General features: G+C 44.7%; 1 protein-coding gene across 3 annotated transcripts in view; it reads left to right on the top strand.

The window, feature by feature from the left end:
- The first annotated feature begins 3,257 nt into the window (after positions 1-3,257).
- Positions 3,258-27,500, top strand: part of LOC117734130 (6-phosphofructo-2-kinase/fructose-2,6-bisphosphatase-like) — a 32,251-nt gene continuing 8,008 nt past the window's right edge. The window contains exons 1-11 of one of the 3 annotated variants that reach the window (XM_034538246.1): positions 3,258-3,486; positions 14,149-14,274; positions 14,444-14,540; positions 14,675-14,741; positions 15,739-15,813; positions 15,879-15,935; positions 20,937-21,058; positions 25,369-25,576; positions 25,653-25,799; positions 25,884-25,988; positions 26,134-26,263. In XM_034538246.1, coding sequence (XP_034394137.1) covers positions 3,405-3,486; positions 14,149-14,274; positions 14,444-14,540; positions 14,675-14,741; positions 15,739-15,813; positions 15,879-15,935; positions 20,937-21,058; positions 25,369-25,576; positions 25,653-25,799; positions 25,884-25,988; positions 26,134-26,263 — 1,216 coding nt within the window. In that variant the 5' untranslated portion in view covers positions 3,258-3,404. Of the gene's footprint in view, positions 3,487-3,773; positions 3,866-12,732; positions 13,073-14,148; positions 14,275-14,443; positions 14,541-14,674; positions 14,742-15,738; positions 15,814-15,878; positions 15,936-20,936; positions 21,059-25,368; positions 25,577-25,652; positions 25,800-25,883; positions 25,989-26,133; positions 26,264-27,500 lie in introns of those variants that run through there. The other 2 variants (XM_034538247.1, XM_034538245.1) reach the window with 2 other exon arrangements.

Genomic DNA, 27,500 nt, shown 5'->3' on the forward strand with positions numbered 1-27,500 from the left:
CTGTGGACTAAAGTGGTAGTGTTGGTTCTGGCGCCCCCTGTGGACTAAAGTGGTAGTGTTGGTTCTGGTGACCCCTGTGGACTAAAGTGATAGTGTTGGTTCTGGCGCCCCCTGTGGACTAAAGTGGTAGTGTTGGTTCTGGTGCCCCCTGTGGACTAAAGTGGTAGTGTTGGTTCTGGCACCGCCTGTGGACTAAAGTGGTAGTGTTGGTTCTGGCGCCCCCTGTGGACTAAAGTGGTAGTGTTGGTTCTGGCGCCCCCTGTGGACTAAAGTGGTAGTGTTGGTTCTGGCGCCCCTAGTGGACTAAAGTGATAGTGTTGGTTCTGGCGCCCCCTGTGGACTAAAGTGGTAGTGTTGGTTCTGGCGCCGCCTGTGGACTAAAGTGGTAGTGCTGGTTCTGGCGCCCCCTGTGGACTAAAGTGGTAGTGTTGGTTCTGGCACCGCCTGTGGACTAAAGTGGTAGTGTTGGTTCTGGCACCGCCTGTGGACTAAAGTGGTAGTGTTGGTTCTGGCGCCCCCTGTGGACTAAAGTGGTAGTGTTGGTTCTGGTGCCCCCTGTGGACTAAAGTGGTAGTGTTGGTTCTGGTGCCCCCTGTGGACTAAAGTGGTAGTGTTGGTTCTGGCACCCCCTGTGGACTAAAGTGGTAGTGTTGGTTCTGGCGCCCCTAGTGGAGTAACGTGTGTCTCTGAGCACCAGGGTCCCTTTAGAAAACCTCTAATTTTACTGCAGCAGGGTCTGACAGTCTGCCCCTTTAGTCCTGGTTCTGGTTCTCCCATTGCCTCCCTTCGCTCCAGCGGGTCCAGCAATACGTCCTGGGTCTCCAGCAGCGAAGTGCCGGTGGCGGGACCCTCTGACCCTTTTTCCTGCAGACAGGCAGAAATCAAAGCAGTTGAACAGTGAAGCTCTGGAGGTTCTCCAGCTGTCTCGGACTGCACAGACTGGGATGTTTTCACTCATCCAGACTGCTACCAACAGTTTGGATGAGTACACAGAGGCTGTGACGTCATACATCAGCTTCTCTGAAGACAGCTGTGTACCATCATTCACCAGGGTGAGTTAGAACAACCACAAACCCTGGTCCTCAGCTAAAGGAACCGGCTTCTAGGAGTGGTGTTAAACGGATCCCCAACTACAAGGCTACAGCTTCCCCCCTCTATGAATGACCTCCGCCTGGCAAGTAATACTGTCGCTTTGAAAGACAATGAGACAGCGCTGACCCCATCCCCCATCTCCCCATCTCCCCCATACCTCACAACCACCCATCCCCGAGCCCCGCCCATCCCCCACCACAATGACGACTCCCTCTATTCTGGAGACCCGGTCTCTCCCTCCACCCTGAAGCATTGTGCTGATCAACTGTTTCTGACACCACCCTCCTTGGACTCATCTCTGATGGGAATGAGTCCAAGGAGGGGGATGACACCACCTTCTTTGGACGGGGATGACTCCAAGGAGGGTGGATGACACCACCCTCCTTGGAGTCATCTCTGATCGGGATGAGTCCAAAGAGGGGGGCTGACACCACCCTCCTTGGACTAATCTCTGATGGGGATGAGTCCGCCTATAGGTGGGAGACTGACCATCTGGTGACATGGTGCAGTCAAAACAACCTGGAGCTTAACGCTCTAGAGACAGTGGAGATGGTTGTGGATTTCCTGCACCCATCACCTTGTGTGTTCGAGTCCCTACCCTCTGGCAGAGAGACCTCACGCAACAAGAAAGGTTTCGTCCCGTCTGCGGTTGGGTTCATCAAGACCAGGACCTGGACCAGGACTCTTACATGCCCAGAACATCTTACAATTACAAACCCTTGCACATCTTTTCTCTATTAACATACACTTAACACTTAATAATATAATTGTGTTAACATACTTTTATTTGTTCGTTTACCATATTTTATTGGAAATGTTATGTTATTGTTACGCATCAATCAACTAGCGAAATTCCGTGTATGTGTAACGTACTTGTCAATCCAGAGTTCTGATTGGCTAGTAGGCTCCTCCTTCTGTGCTGTGATTAGTGAATTATCTGGCAATAGTGAAGTTTTGTATTTTGAGACAAGGAAATGGCCAATAATCATATCAGTGAATGAAGTTAAATTCCACTCATTTATCAGCTGGCTAGCTAGCTGGCTAGTTCCACCACGCTTTACTGCAACACTGCTTACGGAAAACAAGCCAAACTTCTCACTCATCTGGTGATTAAGATGTTTTTGTTCTATGCGATGACAATAGTGTGTGGATGAAGACCTAAGTTGTGTACCTTTACTCATTTAGCAGCTAGTTAGCTAGCTAGCTTGCTAATTACACTTTTTGGGTTAAATGTTCTCCTTAGGAGTAAAATGAGCCGAACAGTCAAGGCAACCAATCACAGGATGTCAATCACCTTGTAGCCCCGTCCTAAAGCATCCCCTGCTTTATGGTCTGTTTGACTCTAAATGACCATAATTTACTAAATGAGCATCATTCTGTATTGAAGAAGACTTGAAACTAGAGATTGAGACCAAAAACTAATGTTTACAATGTTTACTGAGGGAATAAATCAAGAGAAGTAGAGTCATTTATATAGACTTCTATACAACCAGAGGAGTCGCCCCCTGGTGGTCAGGAGAGAGAATGCAGCTTTAACACATGAAGCATAGACTTCTATACAACTAGAGGAGTCACCCCCTGGTGGTCAGGAGAGAGAATGCAGCTTTAACACATGAAGCATAGACTTCTATACAACCAGAGGAGTCGCCCCCTGGTGGTCAGGAGAGAGAATGCAGCTTTAACACATGAAGCATAGACTTCTATACAACCAGAGGAGTCGCCCCCTGGTGGTCAGGAGAGAGAATGCAGCTTTAACACATGAAGCATAGACTTCTATACAACCAGAGGAGTCGCCCCCTGGTGGTCAGGAGAGAGAATGCAGCTTCAACACATGAAGCATAGACTTCTATACAACCAGACGAGTCGCCCCCTGGTGTTCATTAGAGAGAATGCAGCTTTAACACATGAAGCATAGACTTCTATACAACCAGAGGAATTGCCCCCTGGTGGTCAGGAGAGAGAATCGTGGTGGATGATGGGAACGTTTATTTATGCAGAGACCAGTTAGAGCGGTTTGTTTTCAGGAGCATCTGGTTAAACCCAGAGGACTAGTGTGTGTGTGTGTGTGTGTGTGTGTGTGTGTGTGTGTGTGTGTCCGGAGGAATACTAAAGTGAGGGAGCACATTGAGGACGAGGACCACATTTTAAGGACTATTAGGCTGCAACTTGCCTGCATCGACCGACCATCACACGGCAACGGAGCAGAGGCAGCGACACACACAGCCACACACACACAGAACCACACACACACACACAGAACCACACACACACACTCCCACACACACACTCAGAACCAAGAATAGATTTGGAGGATGAACCAAGCGGCGATTACGCAAGACCAGACCGAGCCGCAGGGGGTCGCGAGGAGGGCGCCCCGGTTCCAGCGGCCGCACGGTGAGTGACAGCAACACGCACACGCATGCTCGCGCACGCATGCAAACGCGCACACACACACACACACACACTGCCGACGGAGGTGCATTTCCGTGTCAAGGAAGGAGCAGAGCGCGTGGCGACGTTGTCACCGCCCCACCAGCGGCGCTGCCGCTACGCAAAACAAACGCACTCCGACACACGCGCACACCTCTCTGCGCCATGGTGGACGGTGCGTGGTGTTTCTGGGGGAGCAGCGCGGAGACCCGGGTCTATTCTGGGGGGGGGGGGGGGGGGGGGGGTTCTCGGAGCGACCCACGTCAGTCTTCTGCCTGAAGAACACTAATGGAGTCCAGGAAGAACGTGCCACCGATGGGGCGCGTGGGGGGCGACAGCACAGGTGAGGTTTGAACTGGCAGCTTCAAGAGCAGACAGACAGGTGTTCTCACACACACACACACACACACACACACACACACTTCATCACCAGACACACACACACATCTCACACGGACACACACACACACATCTCACACGGACACACACACACAGACACACACACAGACAGACAGGTGTTCTCACACACACACACACACACACTTCATCACCAGACACACACACACACACACACATCTCACACACACACACACACACTTCATCACCAGACACACACACACACACACATCTCACACGGACACACACACACACACATCTCACACGGACACACACACACACACATCTCACACAGACACACACACACAGACACACACATCTCACACACACACACACAGACACACACACACACACACTCTATTTATTTCTATTATGTATTAGTTTTTTATCAAGAACGTCGCAGAGGCAAATATTGTTCTATATTATACTTTTTTTTAAATGTAGTTGTTGATATTTGGGGTATTTCCTGCCTTTTTATTACCGTATTTTCCGCACTATTGGGTGCACTGTCAATGAATGGTCTATTTTCAATCTTTTTTCATATATAACACACCCGACTATAAGGCGCATTAAGCGAAACAAAACAGTCAGTCAAACTTTATTAAACGTGTTCACAATAACTCAACCTTGTTCAGTTGTAACACGTAAAACATTCTGATACCTCTAAATCAGACGTTAGCGTAACTCTGTGTGGTCTTCTTTCCTTTACAGGTCATCTTCTTGCTTCCTCCACTTCGTACCTTTGATTCATTAATGTTGAATCCTCTGTCAGCGGCTCTATTCTCATGTTCTGCTGCGTGAGCCTTGAGTTTGAAGTCCGCGTCGTAAGCGTGTCTCTTGACAGGAGCCATCGTGGGGTCCTTATACACACACACTGTAATATTATGGCGAAGCACAGTATGAATTACTCCGCGACGCTCCTGACGACGGTAGCTTTAAAGGGGCGTTCACACCAAACGCGTCTGGATCCCATGAAGTCAACGCAGACACGTTTGGTTGAAATTCGCCGGACGTTGCTATAGACGCGTTTTGCGGGTTGCGAAATTTCGCCAGAGTTGAAATATTTCAACTTCCAATGCGAGTTACGAAACTTTCGCAACTCGCCAGCCAATCAGCGTTGAGATGCTTCGCCCTTTGGGCTGTTGCTGCTCTGGTAGCAGCCAATCAGCGTTGAGATGCTCCGCCCGTTGGGCTGCTGCTGCTCTGGTAGCAGCCAATCAGCGTTGAGATGCTCCGCCCGTTGGGCTGCTGCTGCTCTGGTAGCAGCCAATCAGCGTTGAGATGCTCCGCCCGTTGGGCTGCTGCTGCTCTCGTTGCGCAGGAAGCGGAAGTTATCGAGGCGGAGTCGGTGGAACTCCCCGAGCTGTGTGAGCCTACGGGTGATGTTATGAACCCAGACACCAGGGCGTTAGATGTTCCCACGTTTATGGGATGTCCACAACAAGTATGAAGCAGAACTAGTGCTTATTTCGACCGTGGTGGATGGAGGACTTTATAACTGTTTTTACCGAGGCAAGCCACGGAGATAAACCACGCCCCCTTTTCGCAACTGGTTGCGAAAGACACAAATGAACAAAACTTGACTGGCGAATAAACTGACGCGAGTTATAAAGCCGTTTGGTGTGAACGCACCATAATGCTGCAAGCGGTGCGGAATTAATTCATATATATAAGGCGCTCCGGATTATAAGGCGCACTCTCGTTTTTTGAGAAAATGAAAGGCTTTTAAGTGCGCATTATAGTGCGGAAAATACGGTAAGTCCCTGAAATGTTCAGAAACATTTGGTGCTGGAGCTCGAGTTTGAACGTGAGCGGGGATCAATACCCGGGAAACCCGACACCTGTAACGCTGCAGGGTTCAACCAATCACAAGACTCCGCTGACGACGTGTTCCAACCCGGGACTGAAACCATATAGAGACCTGTCAATCACCTTGTAGCCCCGCCCTAAAGCATCCCCTGCTTTATGGTCTGTTTGACTCTAAATGACCATAATTTACTAAATGAACATCATTCTGTATTGAAGAAGACTTGAAACTAGAGATTGAGACCAAAAACTAATGTTTACAATGTTTACTGAGGGAATACATCAAGAGAAGTGGAGTCATTTATATAGACTTCTATACAACCAGAGGAGTCGCCCCCTGGTGGTCAGGAGAGAGAATGCAGCTTTAACACATGAAGCATAGACTTCTATACAACTAGAGGAGTCACCCCCTGGTGGTCAGGAGAGAGAATGCAGCTTTAACACATGAAGCATAGACTTCTATACAACCAGAGGAGTCGCCCCCTGGTGGTCAGGAGAGAGAATGCAGCTTTAACACATGAAGCATAGACTTCTATACAACCAGAGGAGTCGCCCCCTGGTGGTCAGGAGGGAGAATGCAGCTTTAACACATGAAGCATAGACTTCTATACAACCAGAGGAGTCGCCCCCTGGTGGTCAGGAGAGAGAATGCAGCTTTAACACATGAAGCATAGACTTCTATACAACCAGAGGAGTCGCCCCCTGGTGGTCAGTAGAGAGAATGCAGCTTTAACACATGAAGCATAGACTTCTATAGAACCAGAGGAGTCGCCCCCTGGTGGTCAGGAGAGAGAATGCAGCTTTAACACATGAAGCATAGACTTCTATACAACCAAAGGAGTCGCCCCCTATAGCAGCCTATAAGCCTATAGCAGCATATCAAGGGGCTGGACCAGGGCAAAAAATACTCTGGATGCAGCTGTCAGTCAATTTTACAACTCTAAAACTCTTGTAGTACGAACCCCGTCTCCGGCGACCGAAAGTGACATGCCAAATTCAAACTACCAGAACTCAAGTCGGGAATGGAGAAGCGTTACAGCGGTCTTTACTATAATTTATATTAATTATAATGTATAATAATTAGGGTCCGAGCAACTGACGAAGTCAGTCCGAGAGGACCCTATTGAAATTGCTTCGTCTATTATTTTTCTGATTTTTATTTTTGAACATTGGGAGCATTTTTGGGGTACGTAGACATTTTCAAAACTAACCAAATTTTGCAGGCTTGTCAGGCTTGGTAAAAATAGCCATCTGATCAAGGAGTCAAATTTTTTGTTTTTTTAGTTGCTCTCTAGCGCCCCCTCAAATTTTGACCGGCGACGCCCTCACCCAGAATGTCCGATTGACTTGAAATTTTTCACACATGACCACTTCCACCTGCTCTACAGAAAACATTCTCAGACACCTAATTGACTTTCTTAACTACATGCTTGGTCCAAATCAACAAAACCTGATATCAATCAAATCATTGAAGCCAGATGACGTAGAATATGTCAACCGTTTATTTATATCTCATTGTGTTAAGGATCTGTGGCCCAATGAACATCTTAGGGGCGTGTCTTGTTTTTCAATGCTCATAGCATCAACACTATTGGGACTAATCACTCAAAAACATTGTTCCTAAGTGCACATGGCATGCCTTAATTTGCAAGCCGATTTGAACACTAGGGGGCGCTACAATAATTCGCAGAATTTGCCCGTTTTTGGCACTTTTCGCCGTTATACATTTAACGTTATCTCCCACAAAAAATATCCGCTCGACTTCAATCTTCTTTCCAGGATGATCTGAAGGCCTTGAACATGATTATTCTGAAAAAAAACATAGTTTTCACGCCTTCTCACTTGTCGTTAAAAAAATTCAAATAAAATTCCACTTTCTGTGCTTTGTTATGCTAGAGACTGTTGCTTTAACGAAACCAATCTTTTCAAAAATAATCATGCATGATGCCACTCAAGCCCTGAACACATTTCCATGAAGAAACATTCGGAATTGTCATTGGAACACCTACTAAAAAAATAAAATGACAAGTTTTAGACACTAATATCTAATAGTTATACGAGTTCTGCTCAAAATATTTCATTTTATCCCACTGCGCCGGTGGTGCAGTGGGATAAACACCTGACTTGAGTGTGGGAGTTGTGTCTTCAAATCCACCCTCCAGTAACCTTTAATTTACATGACGTGGTCTAGACTTCATGTAGAGACACGTGATGCATGTATATGTTCACATTCTCAAAGCGCCCCTACTGGCCAAAACAAATGAGCCTAGAAATGCATCAGATTCACATGAAATTTACACAACGTGGTCTACACTTCACGTAGAGACACATGGTGCATGTATATGTTCAGATACTCATTGCGCCACCTACTGGCTCAACTGGACTTGCTGGAATCTGCCCCAAACTTGTCGTGCTTGTTACAAGTCAGGGCCTGAGGATATCGACAAGTCTATTTTCAGTCATAATCAGAGCGCCACCTAGTGGCGAAAAAATATCGGGGTTACGCAACAAACGGTAAAACATACGACCGGTGGCCCCGCGTTCTCGGCCGAGCGGGTCAGGGTCCCACCGGCGCCCCCGACTGGCGCGAATGAGCGAGGACCCGTTCATTGCTGCTCGCAGCCTTAATTATAAATTATTATCCGACGAGCCGGATTAAAAAGCCCAACGGGACGTAATTTGCCCACCCCTGGTTTAAATCCTATTTATCAGATCAATCTCAATTTGTATTTGTAAACGATGAAGCCTCAATGACCACCAACGTTAATCATGGAGTTCCACAAGGTTCTGTGCTTGGACCAATTTTATTTACCTTTTTATATGCTTCCTTTGGGCAACATTATCAGGAAACACTGCATAAACTTTCATTGCTATGCAGATGATACTCAATTATATCTATCGATCAAACCAGAGGAGACCAACCAGCTCGCTAAAATTCAAGAATGTCTTAAAGACATAAAAACATGGATGACCTGCAACTTCCTGATGTTAAACTCAGACAAAACTGAAGTTATTTTACTGGGCCTGAACACCTCAGAGATCAATTATCTGGTGATGTGGTTTCTGTAGATGGCATTGCCCTGGCATCCAACACCACTGTAAAGAATCTCTAGTTATCTTTGACCCAGACTTGTCCTTTAACTCCACGTTAAGCAAATCTCAAGGATTGCATTTTTTCATCTACGTAACATTTCAAAAATCAGGCACATCTTGTCTCAAAAAGATGCAGAAAAGCTGGTTCACGCGTTTGTTACTTCCAGACTAGATTACTGCAACTCCTTATTATCAGGCTGCTCTAATAAGTCTCTTAAATCCCTCCAGTTGATCCAGAATGCTGCAGCTCGTGTACTCACAAAAACTAAGAAAAGAGATCACATGACTCCTGTATTAGCTGCTCTGCACTGGCTCCCTGTAAAATCAAGAATCACATTTAAAATTCTTCTCCTCACCTACAAAGCCTTGATTGGTGATGCACCATCATATCTTAAGGAGCTTGTAGTACCATATTGCCCCACTAGAGAGCTGCGCTCACTAAATGCGGGGCTACTTGTGGTTCCTAGAGTCCTAAAAAGTAGGATGGGAGCCAGAGCCTTCAGTTATCAAGCTCCTCTTTTATGGAACCAGCTTCTACTTTCAGTCCAGGAGGCAGACACAGTCACCTCATTCAAGAATAGACTTAAGACTTTCCTCTTTAATAGTGCTTATAGTTAGGGCTGAATCAGGTTTGAATGTTTATGTAACTCTGTTCATCTGGTCACATGACATCTATTGCTTCTGTCCATCCGGGGAGAGGGATCCTCCTCTGTTGCTCTCCTGAAGGTTTCTTCCCTTTTTTACCCCGAAAGGGTTTTTTCTATTATTTAGGAGTCTTTCCTGATTCGATGTGAGGTCAAAGGTCAGGGATGTCGTATGTGTACAGATTGTAAAGCCCTCTGAGGGGAGTATGTGATTTGTGATATTGGGCTATACAAAATAAACTGAATTTAATTTAATATCAACAAGTTGTATACAAGATCAAAGGAAACATCCAGTATGATGGACAGGTGGAACCTTAGCTCCTCCCATTAGTGTATGAACGTTAGTTAGTCCTGATGGACAGGTGGAACCTTAGCTCCTCCCATCAGTGTGTGAATGTTAGTTAGTCCTGATGGACAGGTGGAACCTTAGCTCCTCCCATCAGTGTGTGAATGTTAGTTAGTCCTGATGGACAGGTGGAACCTTAGCTCCTCCCATTAGTGTATGAATGTTAGTTAGTCCACATGCACAGGTGGAACCTTAGCTCCTCCCATCAGTGTATGCATGTTAGTTAGTCCTGATGGACAGGGGGAACATTAGCTCCTCCCATCAGTGTGTGAATGTTAGTTAGTCCTGATGGACAGGTGGAACATTAGCTCCTCCCATCAGTGTGTGAATGTTAGTTAGTCCTGATGGACAGGTGGAACATTAGCTCCTCCCATTAGTGTGTGAATGTTAGTTAGTCCTGATGGACAGGTGGAACATTAGCTCCTCCCATCAGTGTGTGAATGTTAGTTAGTCCACATGCACAGGTGGAACCTTAGCTCCTCCCATTAGTGTATGAATGTTAGTTAGTCCACATGCACAGGTGGAACCTTAGCTCCTCCCATCAGTGTATGCATGTTAGTTAGTCCTGATGGACAGGTGGAACATTAGCTCCTCCCATCAGTGTATGAATGTAGTTAGTCCTGATGGACAGGTGGAACCTTAGCTCCTCCCATTAGTGTATGAACGTTAGTTAGTCCTGATGGACAGGTGGAACATTAGCTCCTCCCATCAGTGTGTGAATGTTAGTTAGTCCTGATGGACAGGTGGAACATTAGCTCCTCCCATCAGTGTGTGAATGTTAGTTAGTCCACATGCACAGGTGGAACCTTAGCTCCTCCCATTAGTGTATGAATGTTAGTTAGTCCACATGCACAGGTGGAACCTTAGCTCCTCCCATCAGTGTGTGAATGTTAGTTAGTCCTGATGGACAGGTGGAACCTTAGCTCCTCCCATCAGTGTGTGAATGTTAGTTAGTCCTGATGGACAGGTGGAACATTAGCTCCTCCCATCAGTGTATGAATGTAGTTAGTCCTGATGGACAGGTGGAACCTTAGCTCCTCCCATCAGTGTGTGAATGTTAGTTAGTCCTGATGGACAGGTGGAACATTAGCTCCTCCCATCAGTGTGTGAATGTTAGTTAGTCCTGATGGACAGGTGGAACCTTAGCTCCTCCCATCAGTGTGTGAATGTTAGTTAGTCCTGATGGACAGGTGGAACATTAGCTCCTCCCATCAGTGTGTGAATGTTAGTTAGTCCTGATGGACAGGTGGAACATTAGCTCCTCCCATCAGTGTGTGAATGTTAGTTAGTCCTGATGGACAGGTGGAACATTAGCTCCTCCCATTAGTGTGTGAATGTTAGTTAGTCCTGATGGACAGGTGGAACATTAGCTCCTCCCATCAGTGTGTGAATGTTAGTTAGTCCACATGCACAGGTGGAACCTTAGCTCCTCCCATTAGTGTATGAATGTTAGTTAGTCCACATGCACAGGTGGAACCTTAGCTCCTCCCATCAGTGTATGCATGTTAGTTAGTCCTGATGGACAGGTGGAACATTAGCTCCTCCCATCAGTGTATGAATGTAGTTAGTCCTGATGGACAGGTGGAACCTTAGCTCCTCCCATTAGTGTATGAACGTTAGTTAGTCCTGATGGACAGGTGGAACATTAGCTCCTCCCATCAGTGTGTGAATGTTAGTTAGTCCTGATGGACAGGTGGAACATTAGCTCCTCCCATTAGTGTGTGAATGTTAGTTAGTCCTGATGGACAGGTGGAACATTAGCTCCTCCCATCAGTGTGTGAATGTTAGTTAGTCCACATGCACAGGTGGAACCTTAGCTCCTCCCATTAGTGTATGAATGTTAGTTAGTCCACATGCACAGGTGGAACCTTAGCTCCTCCCATCAGTGTGTGAATGTTAGTTAGTCCTGATGGACAGGTGGAACCTTAGCTCCTCCCATCAGTGTGTGAATGTTAGTTAGTCCTGATGGACAGGTGGAACATTAGCTCCTCCCATCAGTGTATGAATGTAGTTAGTCCTGATGGACAGGTGGAACCTTAGCTCCTCCCATCAGTGTGTGAATGTTAGTTAGTCCTGATGGACAGGTGGAACATTAGCTCCTCCCATCAGTGTGTGAATGTTAGTTAGTCCTGATGGACAGGTGGAACCTTAGCTCCTCCCATCAGTGTGTGAATGTTAGTTAGTCCTGATGGACAGGTGGAACCTTAGCTCCTCCCATTAGTGTGTGAATGTTAGTTAGTCCTGATGGACAGGTGGAACCTTAGCTCCTCCCATTAGTGTGTGAATGTTAGTTAGTCCTGATGGACAGGTGGAACCTTAGCTCCTCCCATCAGTGTGTGAATGTTAGTTAGTCCTGATGGACAGGTGGAACCTTAGCTCCTCCCATTAGTGTGTGAATGTTAGTTAGTCCTGATGGACAGGTGGAACCTTAGCTCCTCCCATTAGTGTGTGAATGTTAGTTAGTCCTGATGGACAGGTGGAACCTTAGCTCCTCCCATTAGTGTGTGAATGTTAGTTAGTCCTGATGGACAGGTGGAACCTTAGCTCCTCCCATTAGTGTGTGAATGTTAGTTAGTCCTGATGGACAGGTGGAACCTTAGCTCCTCCCATTAGTGTATGAATGTTAGTTAGTCCTGATGGACAGGTGGATCTTTAGCTCCTCCCCTCAGTGTAAATGGATGAATGATCTCATGTAGTGTCATAGAGTGTAGAGTGGTTGGAAGACTAGAAAAGATTTCTACAAGTACAGGTCCATTTAGCATTTACACACACACATATATATGTGTGTGTGTGTATATATATATATATATATATATATATATATATATATATATATATATATATATATATACACATATATCATATATACACACACACTGTCAGAGGTTATGCTAGACGTCGAGTTGCAGTCGTTCTGACTGACTGACGGCTGAATCGACCAATCAGAGACTCTCCCATCAGGTGTGCTGACTGACTCAAACTCCTCCCCCCCTCTCATAACCGACAGCTGACATACATCTGGGTTCAAAATCAGTTCAGTCACCTGTAGAGCGTCTCACACACACATAGTACAGAGGTTTCACACACACACACACACAGTACAGAGGTTTTACACACACACACATAGTACAGAGGTTTTACACACACACACACACACACACACACACGGCTGTTGAAGCCATGACACAAAGAACGCTCACTCAGAATCCTCTGGAGAAGACATGGGGTCCGTGGTTGAAGAGCAGGCTGAGCCAACGCAGAGGCTGTGAGTAGTACACACACAGACAGACACACACACACACAGACACACACAGACACACACACACACACACACAGACAGACACACACACACACAGACAGACAGACACACACACAGACACAGACAGACACACACACACAGACACACACACACACACACACAGACACACACAGACACAGACACACACACACACAGACAGACACACACACAGACACACACACACACACAGACAGACACACACACAGACAGACAGACAGACAGACACACACAGACACACACACACACAGACAGACACACACAGACAGACAGACACACACACACAGACACACACAGACACACACACACAGACACACACACACAGACACACACACACACACACACACACACACACACACAGACACACACAGACACACACACACAGACACACACAGACACACACACACACAGACACACACAGACACACACACACAGACACACACACACACACACACAGCACGTTGTCTCGTTTCAGTTTGACAAGTCCATACTTGAGCCTTATATCCTCCCTTTTTGAGTGTGTTTGTGGCTTCCTCTCTGTGTGTGTTGTTGTTGTGTTGTTATTGTGTGTGGTTGTGATGTTGTGTGGTTGTGTGTGGTGTAGAGGAGCACGGTGTTCCTCTCTGTGTGTCAGACCGGAGGGTCGTTGACCCCTACAGGTCACCGTGACAACGTGGCGTTTCCACCCTTTCTTCTTGAGGGTTTCCTCCTTTTTACCGAAGTGTTGCTTCAGATCTGAAGTTAGACCAGAGTCTGCTGGCCAGGAGCATGCTGGGTAAAAATATAGTCCATTAGAAGCAGTCAGATGTCTCCTGTGATATAGTAGTACACCGTGAGAGTGTTCAGTCCCGTGGGTCCCAACCTAGGAGTCGGACCCTCCACAGGGCCGCCATGTCAATCTGAGGGGTCGTGAGATGATTGATGGCAGAGAAGAAGAAACTACGGTCTGCAAAATGTTTTTGAATGTTGGCGGTCAAAGGTCACCTAGGCTGACTTCCATGACATTGACGTTGTTGACATTGTGTGTGTGTGTGTGTGTGTTTCAGCGTCGGTGCCCCAGTTCACCAACTCCCCCACCATGATCGTGATGGTGGGGCTGCCGGCCAGAGGGAAGACCTACATCTCCAAGAAGCTCACCAGATACCTGAACTGGATCGGAGTCACGACTAAAGGTGGTCCATTCACATAAAAACACCGTCAACTCGGAGACTGCTAACTTGTACAAAGTGCAGCTTCTTGTTTAATAACTAGAAGGAATCAGTCACAACAATATATTATATAATAAGAATACATATATTATTGCATCAGTGAAACCCTTTTGAGAGGAAGCTCTTGTTTCAGTGTTCAACGTGGGCCAGTACCGAAGAGACGCCACGCGCTCCTACAACAGCTTCGAGTTCTTCAGAGCCGACAACGCCGAGGCCATGAAGATACGCAAGTACGGCCCTCCGGCCTGATAAATATATATATATATATATATATATATATATATATATATATATATATATATATATATATATATATATATGCACTAATACTGCGTTATTGATGTGTTTCTGTCTCTGTGCACAGAGCTTGTGCCGTCGCTGCCCTGAAGGACGTGTGTGACTACTTCACCAGAGAGCAGGGCCATGTGGTGGTGAGGACTAAAGAGGCTGTTTACACACACTGTGACACATGAAGCATAGACTTCTATACAACCAGAGGAGTCGCCCCCTGGTGGTCAGTAGAGAGAATGCAGCTTTAACACATGAAGCATAGACTTCTATACAACCAGAGGAGTCGCCCCCTGGTGATCAGTAGAGAGAATGCAGCTTTAACACATGAAGCATAGACTTCTATACAACCAGAGGAGTCGCCCCCTGGTGGTCAGTAGAGAGAATGCAGGTTTAACACATGAAGCATAGACTTCTATACAACCAGAGGAGTCGCCCCCTGGTGGTCAGGAGAGAGAATGCAGCTTTAACACATGAAGCATAGACTTCTATACAACCAGAGGAGTCGCCCCCTGGTGGTCAGTAGAGAGAATGCAGGTTTAACACATGAAGCATAGACTTCTATACAACCAGAGGAGTCGCCCCCTGGTGGTCAGGAGAGAGAATGCAGCTTTAACACGTGAAGCATAGACTTCTATACAACCAGAGGAGTCGCCACCTGGTGGCCAGTAGAGAGAATGCAGGTTTAACACATGAAGCATAGACTTCTATACAACCAGAGGAGTCGCCCCCTGGTGGTCAGGAGAGAGAATGCAGCTTTAACACGTGAAGCATAGACTTCTATACAACCAGAGGAGTCGCCCCCTGGTGGCCAGTAGAGAGAATGCAGCTTTAACACGTGAAGCATAGACTTCTATACAACCAGAGGAGTCGCCCCCTGGTGGCCAGTAGAGATAATGCAGCTTTAACACATGAAGCATAGACTTCTATACAACCAGAGGAGTCGCCCCCTGGTGGCCAGTAGAGAGAATGCAGGTTTTAAGACATTTTGTCTTAACTTGGCAGAACTGGAGGGTGCTTAGTTTGAATTCTCCTAGTATATGTCAGACATTAAGGCTCATCACATTTGCTCACACCATTTAGACGCCAACATGTGGATTAGAAGAGTCACTGATAGTTTTCCACATGTGCCTCCTTCAGGTCTTTGATGCCACCAACACCACGCTGGAGCGCAGAGACGTCATCCTCCAGTTCGCCGAGGAAAACGGTTACAAGGTTCGTTCTTTGAGTTTTCCTTCTAAAGAACATTGGCTCCAACTTCTCCTTCTTCTTCCACTCAGGTTTTCTTTGTGGAGTCCATATGCGACGATCCAGAAATCATCGCCGCGAATATTAAAGTAAGTGGAGTGGAGTGGAGTGGAGTGGAGTGGAGTGGAGTGGAGTGGAGTGGAGTGGAGTGGAGTGGAGTGGAGTGGAGTGGAGTGGAGTGGAGTGGAGTGGAGTGGAGTGGAGTGGAGTGGAGTGGAGTGGAGTGGAGTGGAGTGGAGTGGAGTGGAGTGGAGTGGAGTGGAGTGGAGTGGAGTGGAGTGGAGTGGAGTGGAGTGGAGTGGAGTGGAGTGGAGTGGAGTGGAGTGGAGTGGAGTGGAGTGGAGTGGAGTGGAGTGGAGTGGAGTGGAGTGGAGTGGAGTGGAGTGGAGTGGAGTGGAGTGGAGTGGAGTGGAGTGGAGTGGAGTGGAGTGGAGTGGAGTGGAGTGGAGTGGAGTGGAGTGGAGTGGAGTGGAGTGGAGTGGAGTGGAGTGGAGTGGAGTGGAGTGGAGTGGAGTGGAGTGGAGTGGAGTGGAGTGGAGTGGAGTGGAGTGGAGTGGAGTGGAGTGGAGTGGAGTGGAGTGGAGTGGAGTGGAGTGGAGTGGAGTGGAGTGGAGTGGAGTGGAGTGGAGTGGAGTGGAGTGGAGTGGAGTGGAGTGGAGTGGAGTGGAGTGGAGTGGAGTGGAGTGGAGTGGAGTGGAGTGGAGTGGAGTGGAGTGGAGTGGAGTGGAGTGGAGTGGAGTGGAGTGGAGTGGACACTCACTCACTCACTCACTCACTCACTCACTCACTCACTCACTCACTCACTCACTCACTCACTCACTCACACCTGACAGGATCTGACCTGGAGCTGAGCCGGTCCAATAAAGTCTGTCTTATTTCTGTATATTTATCACACTTGAGGAGGAAGTGCATCTCTGTCTCAACCTCACCTGGAGAACAGGGACCACATATTCTGTTTTCTTTTTCGATTGCCAATTGGTCACTGAGCCTGTACCTGTCTGTCTGTCTGTCTGTGGTGGTCCCTCATCCTGTACCTGGTCTGGGTCTGTCTGTCTGTGGTGGTCCCTCATCCTGTACCTGGTCTGGGTCTGTCTGTCTGTGGTGGTCCCTCATCCTGTACCTGGTCTGGGTCTGTCTGTCTGTCTGTGGTGGTCCCTCATCCTGTACCTGGTCTGGGTCTGTCTGTCTGTCTGTGGTGGTCCCTCATCCTGTACCTAGTCTGGGTCTGTCTGTCTGTCTGTGGTGGTCCCTCATCCTGTACCTGGTCTGGGTCTGTCTGTCTGTCTGTGGTGGTCACTGAGCCTGTACCTGTCTGTATGTCTGTCTATCTGTCTGTCTGTCTGTGGTGGTCCCTCATCCTGTACCTGGTCTGGGTCTGTCTGTCTGTCTGTGGTGGTCCCTCATCCTGTACCTGGTCTGGGTCTGTCTGTCTGTCTGTGGTGGTCCCTCATCCTGTACCTGGTCTGGGTCTGTCTGTCTGTCTGTGGTGGTCCCTCATCCTGTACCTGGTCTGGGTCTGTCTGTCTGTGGTGGTCCCTCATCCTGTACCTAGTCTGGGTCTGTCTGTCTGTCTGTGGTGGTCCCTCATCCTGTACCTGGTCTGGGTCTGTCTGTCTGTCTGTGGTGGTCCCTCATCCTGTACCTGGTCTGGGTCTGTCTGTCTGTGGTGGTCCCTCATCCTGTACCTAGTCTGGGTCTGTCTGTCTGTCTGTGGTGGTCCCTCATCCTGTACCTGGTCTGGGTCTGTCTGTCTGTCTGTGGTGGTCCCTCATCCTGTACCTGGTCTGGGTCTGTCTGTCTGTCTGTGGTGGTCCCTCATCCTGTACCTGGTCTGGGTCTGTCTGTCTGTCTGTGGTGGTCCCTCATCCTGTACCTGGTCTGGGTCTGTCTGTCTGTGGTGGTCCCTCATCCTGTACCTAGTCTGGGTCTGTCTGTCTGTCTGTGGTGGTCCCTCATCCTGTACCTGGTCTGGGTCTGTCTGTCTGTCTGTGGTGGTCCCTCATCCTGTACCTGGTCTGGGTCTGTCTGTCTGTCTGTGGTGGTCCCTCATCCTGTACCTGGTCTGGGTCTGTCTGTCTGTCTGTGGTGGTCCTTCATCCTGTACCTGGTCTGGGTCTGTCTGTCTGTCTGTGGTGGTCCCTCATCCTGTACCTAGTCTGGGTCTGTCTGTCTGTCTGTGGTGGTCCCTCATCCTGTACCTGGTCTGGGTCTGTCTGTCTGTCTGTGGTGGTCCCTCATCCTGTACCTGGTCTGGGTCTGTCTGTCTGTCTGTGGTGGTCCCTCATCCTGTACCTGGTCTGGGTCTGTCTGTCTGTCTGTGGTGGTCCCTCATCCTGTACCTAGTCTGGGTCTGTCTGTCTGTCTGTGGTGGTCCCTCATCCTGTACCTGTCTGTCTGTCTGTCTGTCTATCTGTCTGTCTGTCTGTGGTGGTCCCTCATCCTGTACCTGTCTGTCTGTCTGTCTATCTGTCTGTCTGTCTGTGGTGGTCCCTCATCCTGTACCTGTCTGTCTCCCAGTTCATAATCTCTTTTTAGGTCCAGATAACATTCTGATCTACTTTGACTTTCAGTTTCTTTTTTCCAATGTTCCAAATATGTTTCTTTTCTTTTCTTTATAATGGTGTTTACTGGTATTTGTAAAGCATTGTTGGTGTGAGACTGGTCCTGGTCCTGGTCCTGTTAGTCTCAGCACCAACTGACTGAGGAGACTCTTTTCTGGGTTCAGCTCTTGGCTCTGGAGGGCTTTAAAATGGAGGGTGTCTTGAGAACTTGTTTGAAGGGGAGTCCAACAATGTAGTGCTCTTTGTTCATGTTTATTATAATGTTTATTATAAAGTTTATTATAATGTTTATTATAGGTGTAACTCATGGTGTGTTCTATGTGGTACTTCCTGTAGTCAGACCCAGATAGGTGTAACTCATGGTGTGTTCTATGTGGTACTTCCTGTAGTCAGACCCAGATAGGTGTAACTCATGGTGTGTTCTATGTGGTACTTCCTGTAGTCAGACCCAGATAGGTGTAACTCATGGTGTGTTCTATGTGGTACTTCCTGTAGTCAGACCCAGATAGGTGTAACTCATGGTGTGTTCTATGTGGTACTTCCTGTAGTCAGACCCAGATAGGTGTAACTCATGGTGTTCTATGAGGTACTTCCTGTAGTCAGACCCATATAGGTGTAACTCATGGTGTGTTCTATGTGGTACTTCCTGTAGTCAGACCCAGATAGGTGTAACTCATGGTGTTCTATGAGGTACTTCCTGTAGTCAGACCCAGATAGGTGTAACTCATGGTGTGTTCTATGTGGTACTTCCTGTAGTCAGACCCATATAGGTGTAACTCATGGTGTGTTCTATGTGGTACTTCCTGTAGTCAGACCCAGATAGGTGTAACTCATGGTGTGTTCTATGTGGTACTTCCTGTAGTCAGACCCAGATAGGTGTAACTCATGGTGTGTTCTATGTGGTACTTCCTGTAGTCAGACCCAGATAGGTGTAACTCATGGTGTGTTCTATGTGGTACTTCCTGTAGTCAGACCCAGATAGGTGTAACTCATGGTGTGTTCTATGAGGTACTTCCTGTAGTCAGACCCAGATAGGTGTAACTCATGGTGTGTTCTATGTGGTACTTCCTGTAGTCAGACCCAGATAGCTGTAACTCATGGTGTGTTCTATGAGGTACTTCCTGTAGTCAGACCCAGATAGGTGTAACTCATGGTGTTCTATGAGGTACTTCCTGTAGTCAGACCCAGATAGGTGTAACTCATGGTGTGTTCTATGTGGTACTTCCTGTAGTCAGACCCAGATAGGTGTAACTCGTGGTGTGTTCTATGTGGTACTTCCTGTAGTCAGACCCAGATAGGTGTAACTCATGGTGTGTTCTATGTGGTACTTCCTGTAGTCAGACCCAGATAGGTGTAACTCGTGATGTGTTCTATGTGGTACTTCCTGTAGTCAGACCCAGATAGGTGTAACTCGTGATGTGTTCTATGTGGTACTTCCTGTAGTCAGACCCAGATAGGTGTAACTCGTGGTGTGTTCTATGTGGTACTTCCTGTAGTCAGACCCAGATAGGTGTAACTCATGGTGTGTTCTATGTGGTACTTCCTGTAGTCAGACCCAGATAGGTGTAACTCGTGGTGTGTTCTATGTGGTACTTCCTGTAGTCAGACCCAGATAGGTGTAACTCGTGGTGTGTTCTATGTGGTACTTCCTGGAGTAAAATGGTGTTTGTTTTCCTGACATCTGGGCCTTTTTTGGAAGATCATAATGTTGGTCTTCTTTAGATCTACTGCTAGGGCCCAGTTCTGACAGTAGTCCTCCAGGAGGTCTAGCTGTTGTTGGAGTCCCTGCTCTGTGGGAGACAACAGAACCAGGTGGTCTGCATAGAACAGAGACTTCACCTCTCTGTCTAGGAGACGGAGGCCTGGGGCTGCACTCTGGTCCAACTGCTCTGCTAGTTCATTTAGATGTTGAAGGGTGGTGGACTCAGATTGCAGCCTTGACGGACGCCTCTTCTCTGGGTGAAGAAGTCAGTGCGTCTTTCTCCTATTTTTACAGCACACTTATTGTTTAGATACATAGATTTTATAATGTCATAGACTTTTCCTCCAATGCCAGATTGAAGAAGTCTGTAACATATTCCTTTATGCCAAATTGAATCAAATGCTTTCTTAAAATCAATGAAACAAGCACATATCTTTCCATTTGTTTGGTGCACATGTTTCTGGATGAGCGTGTGAAGGTGTAAACATGATCGGTGTTTTGGAAGAAAGACAATTTGAGTTTTACTAAGAATGTTGTGTTGGTCCAGATAATCTAAGATTCTGTTATTTATAATACTGCAAAATAACTTCCCCAGGCAACTGCAACCTCTCTCTCTCTCTCTCCCTCCCTCTCCCCCTCTCCCTCCCTCTCTCTTCCCCTCTCTCCGTCTCTCTCCATCCCTCTCCCTCCCCCCTCTCCCTCCCTCTCCCCCCCTCTCTCTCCCTCCATCTCTCCCTCTCTCCCTCCCTCCCTCTCTCTTCCCCTCTCTCCCTCCTCCCTCTCTCTTCACCTCTCTCCCTCCTCCCTCTCCCCCCCTCCCTGAATAGCAAGTGAAGCTGAGCAGTCCAGACTACGTGGACTGTGACAAAGAGGAGGCTGTGGCCGACTTCCTGAAGAGGATTGAATGTTACAAGTTGACGTACGTCCCGCTGGACGAGGACAAGGACAGGTGAGGTGACCCCTCCACGTGTTGACATGTCAATGATCCACATATCCAAAGAGGAAGTTAATTAGACTCTTCTCATGATGAGATATTAAGTCATTATTATGAGGTACTACGTCATTATTATGAGGTACTACGTCATTATTATGAGGTACTATGTCATTATTATGAGGTACTAAGTGATTATGAGGGACTACGTCATTATTATGAGGGACTACGTCATTATTATGAGGTACTAAGTCATTAGTATGAGGTACTAAGTGATTATAAGGTACTAAGTCATTATTTTGAGATATTAAGTCATTATTATGAGGTACTACGTCATTATTATGAGGTACTAAGTCATTATTATGAGGTACTAAGTGATTATGAGGTACTAAGTCATTATTATGAGGTACTACGTCATTATTATGAGGTACTAAGTCATTATTATGAGGTACTACGTCATTATTATGAGGTACTAAGTGATTATGAGGTACTACATCATTATTATGAGGTACTACATCATTATTATGAGGTACTAAGTCATTATTATGAGGTACTAAGTGATTATGAGGTACTAAGTCATTATTATGAGGTACTACGTCATTATTATGAGGTACTATGTCATTATTATGAGGTACTAAGTGATTATGAGGGACTACGTCATTATTATGAGGGACTACGTCATTATTATGAGGTACTAAGTCATTAGTATGAGGTACTAAGTGATTATAAGGTACTAAGTCATTATTTTGAGATATTAAGTCATTATTATGAGGTACTACGTCATTATTATGAGGTACTAAGTCATTATTATGAGGTACTAAGTGATTATGAGGTACTCAGTCATTATTATGAGGTACTAAGTCATTATTATGAGGTACTAAGTCATTATTATGAGGTACTACGTCATTATTATGAGGTACTAAGTGATTATGAGGTACTACATCATTATTATGAGGTACTAAGTCATTATTATGAGGTACTAAGTGATTATGAGGTACTAAGTCATTATTATGAGGTACTAATTCATTATTATGAGGTACTACGTCATTATTATGAGGTACTAAGTCATTAGTATGAGGTACTAAGTGATTATGAGGTACTAAGTCATTATTATGAGGTACTAAGTCATTATTATGAGGTACTACGTCATTATTATGAGGTACTAAGTGATTATGAGGTACTATATCATTATTATGAGGTACTACATCATTATTATGAGGTACTAAGTCATTATTATGAGGTACTAAGTGATTATGAGGTACTAAGTCATTATTATGAGGTACTAAGTGATTATGAGGTACTACATCATTATTATGAGGTACTAAGTCATTATTATAAGGTACTAAGTGATTATGAGGTACTAAGTCATTATTATGAGGTACTACGTCATTATTATGAGGTACTAAGTGATTATGAGGTACTAAGTGATTATGAGGTACTACATCATTATTATGAGGTACTACATCATTATTATGAGGTACTAAGTCATTATTATGAGGTACTAAGTGATTATGAGGTACTACGTCATTATTATGAGGTACTAATTCATTATTATGAGGTACTACGTCATTATTTTGAGATATTAAGTCATTATTATGAGGTACTACGTCATTATTATGAGGTACTAAGTCATTATTATGAGGTACTAAGTCATTAGTATGAGGTACTAAGTGATTATAAGGTACTAAGTCATTATTTTGAGATATTAAGTCATTATTATGAGGTACTACGTCATTATTATGAGGTACTAAGTGATTATGAGGTACTAAGTCATTATTATGAGGTACTAGTTCATTTTTATGAGGTACTACGTCATTATTATGAGGTACTAAGTGATTATGAGGTACTACATCATTATTCTGAGGTACTAAGTCATTATTATGAGGTACTAAGTGATTATGAGGTACTAAGTGATTATTATGAGGTACTACGTCATTATTATGAGGTACTAAGTACTAAGTCATTATTATGAGGTACTAAGTGATTATAAGGTACTAAGTCATTATTTTGAGATATTAAGTCATTATTATGAGGTACTACGTCATTGTTATGAGGTACTAAGTCATTATTATGAGGTACTAAGTCATTATGAGGTACTACGTCATTATTATGAGGTACTAAGTCATTATTATGAGGTACTACGTCATTGTTATGAGGTACTACGTCATTATTATGAGGTACTAAGTGATTATGAGGTACTACATCATTATTATGAGGTACTAAGTCATTATTATGAGGTACTAAGTCATTATTATGAGGTACTAAGTGATTATGAGGTACTAAGTCATTATTATGAGGTACTACGTCATTATTATGAGGTACTAAGTGATTATGAGGTACTAAGTCATTATTATGAGGTACTACGTCATTATTATGAGGTACTAAGTCATTATTATGAGGTACTACGTCATTATTATGAGGTACTAAGTGATTATGAGGTACTACGTCATTATTATGAGGTACTAAGTGATTATGAGGTACTAAGTCATTATTATGAGGTACTAAGTGATTATGAGGTACTAAGTTATTATGATGAGGTACTAAGTCATTATTATTAGGTACTACCTCATTATTATGAGATACTAAGTGATTATTATGAGGTACTAAGTCACAATTATGAGGTACTAAGTTATTATGATGAGGTACTAAGTCATTATTATTAGGTACTAAGTCATTATTATGAGCTTCTAAGTCATTATTATGAGGTACTAAGTCATTATTATGAGGTACTAAGTGATTATTATGAGCTTCTAAGTCATTATTATTAGGTACTTAGTCTATATTATGAGGTACTAAGTCATTATTATGAGATACTAAGTAATAATGAGATACTAAACCATTATACTCATGTATATGTACATATTTAGATTTTTTTCTACACTGTACATATAATTTGTACTTTGTACTTTTTAATTTTCTGAAATTACATTTTCCACCTTTTTTGTTTGTAAATGTAATTTAAATAATCCATGTACAGCCCTTTTATTGCGTTTTTGTCTGTCCTACATGTATTTCCTGTACTAGGTAGGTACACAAAAACATGTAATAACAATAAATAACCACAAGGAAATAAGAATAACATTTAATATGATTGTCTGATTCAAATCTGGAGAATACTGCCTGATTATTATTGTCATTTGATGACAATTGCTCATATACTGTAAGCCTAAATAAATATATTTATTTTGCCGCAATTCTTTTAAAATATGATGAGAAGTCATTATTATTAGTTATTAAGTCATAATTATGAGATACTATGTCTTTATTATGAGATACTAAGTTAATAATATGAGATACTTAGTCATAATTAGGAGTTACTACGTCATTATTATGACATTTTAAGTAATAATTATGAGATACTTATTGTTAATTATTCAGTTCAGTTTATTTTGTATAGCCCAATATCACAAATCACAAACTCCCCTCAGAGGGCTTTACAATCTGTACACATACGACATCCCTGACCTTTGACCTCACATCGAATCAGGAACAACTCCCAAGAAATAGAAAAAACCCTTTCAGGGGAGATATGTCTTTATTATGAGATATTAAGTCATAATTATGAGGTACTATGTCTTTATTACGAGATATTAAGTCATAATTATGAGGTACTATGTCTTTATTATGAGATATTAAGTCATAATTATGAGGTACTATGTCTTTATTACGAGATATTGAGTCATAATTATGAGGTACTATGTCTTTATTACGAGATATTAAGTCATAATTGAGCTCCAACGTCTTTATTATGAGATATTAAGTCATAATTATGAGCTCATATGTCTTTATTATGAGATATTAAGTCATAATTATGAGGTACTGTGTCTTTATTACGAGATATTAAGTCATAATTATGAGGTAAATGTGTCTTTATTATGAGATATTAAGTCATAATTATGAGGTACTGTGTCTTTATTATGAGCTATTAAGTCATAATTATGAGGTACTATGTCTTTATTACGAGATATTAAGTCATAATTATGAGGTACTATGTCTTTATTATGAGATATTAAGTCATAATTATGAGGTACTATGTCTTTATTATGAGATATTAAGTCATAATTATGAGCTCCTACGTCTTTATTATGAGATATTAAGTCATAATTATGAGGTACTATGTCTTTATTATGAGATATTAAGTCATAATTATGAGGTACTATGTCTTTATTATGAGATATTAAGTCATAATTATGAGGTACTGTGTCTTTATTATGAGATATTAAGTCATAATTATGAGACACTACTTCAGACAGAATCTTTAGGAAATGGGCTTCCATGAATCTGAATTATTGGATGAAGATGTCGACTGCACTGTTGTCTCCACGCAGGAACTTGTCCTACATCAAGATCTTCAACGTGGGCAGCAGGTACCTGGTGAACCGGGTCCAGGACCACATCCAGAGCAGGATAGTCTACTACCTCATGAACATCCACGTCACCCCCAGATCCATCTACCTGAGCCGCCACGGCGAGAGCGAGCTCAACCTCGCTGGTCGCATCGGGGGAGACTCGGGCCTGTCGCTCCGCGGGGCAAAGGTCAGGGCCGTTTGGACTTCCTCCTTTAATTACGTCTGCATCCTGTTTCTTATGTGTGTGTGTGTGTGTGTGTCAGTTTGCCAGTGCTCTGGGGCTGTACATGACTGGGCAGTCCATCAGCGACCTGAAGGTGTGGACCAGCCACATGAAGAGGACCATCCAGACCGCCGAGGCTCTGGGGGTCCCCTACGAGCAGTGGAAGGCCCTCAATGAGATAGACGCCGTGAGTGTGTGTGTGTGTGTGTGTGAGAGAGTGAGAGAGAGGAGGAGGGTTGTGTGTTTTCAGACTGTTGTCTCTGTGTCTTAGGGGGTTTGTGAGGACATGACGTACGAGGCCATTCAGGAGAATTACCCAGAGGAGTTTGCACTGAGGGACCAGGACAAGTATCGCTACCGCTACCCGAAAGGAGAGGTGAGCGCCTCCTTCCTGCAGGAACCAGGACTGAAGGAGCACAGGCTTCCAAACCGGGTTATCAAGATTTTAGGATCAATGTACCAAATCAGAATAAAGTGTTTTACTATTTTGAGATGTTAACCCACCCCCCTCTCTGAACCAGTCTTACGAGGACCTGGTCCAGCGTCTGGAGCCAGTGATCATGGAGCTGGAGAGGCAGGAGAACGTGCTGGTGATCTGCCACCAGGCCGTGATGAGGTGTCTGCTCGCGTACTTCCTGGACAAGACGGCTCGTGAGCAGCAACTTCTTTTACCACTGGTCACATGTTCTACTAGTCACATGTTCTACTAGTCACATGTTCTACTGGTCACATGTTCTACTGGTCACATGTTCTACTGATCACATGTTCTACTAGTCACATGTTCTACTAGTCACATGTTCTACTGGTCACATGTTCTACTGATCACATGTTCTACTGGTCACATGTTCTACTGGTCACATGTTCTACTGGTCACATGTTCTACTAGTCACATGTTCTACTGATCACATGTTCTACTGGTCACATGTTCTACTAGTCACATGTTCTACTGGTCACATGTTCTACTGGTCACATGTTCTACTGATCACATGTTCTACTGATCACATGTTCTACTGGTCACATGTTCTACTGATCACATGTTCTACTAGTCACATGTTCTACTGGTCACATGTTCTACTGATCACATGTTCTACTGGTCACATGTTCTACTGGTCACATGTTCTACTAGTCACATGTTCTACTGGTCACATGTTCTACTGGTCACATGTTCTACTGGTCACATGTTCTACTGATCACATGCTCTACTGGTCACATGTTCTACTGATCACATGTTCTACTGGTCACATGTTCTACTGACCATGTGTTCTACTAATCACATGTTCTACTAGTCACATGTTCTACTGGTCACATGTTCTACTAGTCACATGTTCTACTGGTCACATGTTCTACTGGTCACGGCCTGGTGATCTGCCACCAGGCCGTGATGAGGTGTCTGCTCGCGTACTTCCTGGACAAGACGGCTCGTGAGCAGCAACTTCTCACATGTTCTACTAGTCACATGTTCTACTGGTCACATGTTCTACTGGTCACATGTTCTACTGGTCACATGTTCTACTGGTCACATGTTCTACTAGTCACATGTTCTACTGATCACATGTTCTACTGGTCACATGTTCTACTGGTCACATGTTCTACTGATCACATGTTCTACTGGTCACATGTTCTACTAGTCACATGTTCTACTAGTCACATGTTCTACTGATCACATGTTCTACTAGTCACATGTTCTACTAGTCACATGTTCTACTGGTCACATGTTCTACTGATCACATGCTCTACTGGTCACATGTTCTACTGATCACATGTTCTACTGGTCACATGTTCTACTGACCATGTGTTCTACTAATCACATGTTCTACTAGTCACATGTTCTACTGGTCACATGTTCTACTAGTCACATGTTCTACTGGTCACATGTTCTACTGATCAC

Source organism: Cyclopterus lumpus, chromosome 7 (genome assembly GCF_009769545.1).
Source record: "Cyclopterus lumpus isolate fCycLum1 chromosome 7, fCycLum1.pri, whole genome shotgun sequence".
Classification (NCBI taxonomy): Eukaryota; Metazoa; Chordata; class Actinopteri; order Perciformes; family Cyclopteridae; genus Cyclopterus; species Cyclopterus lumpus.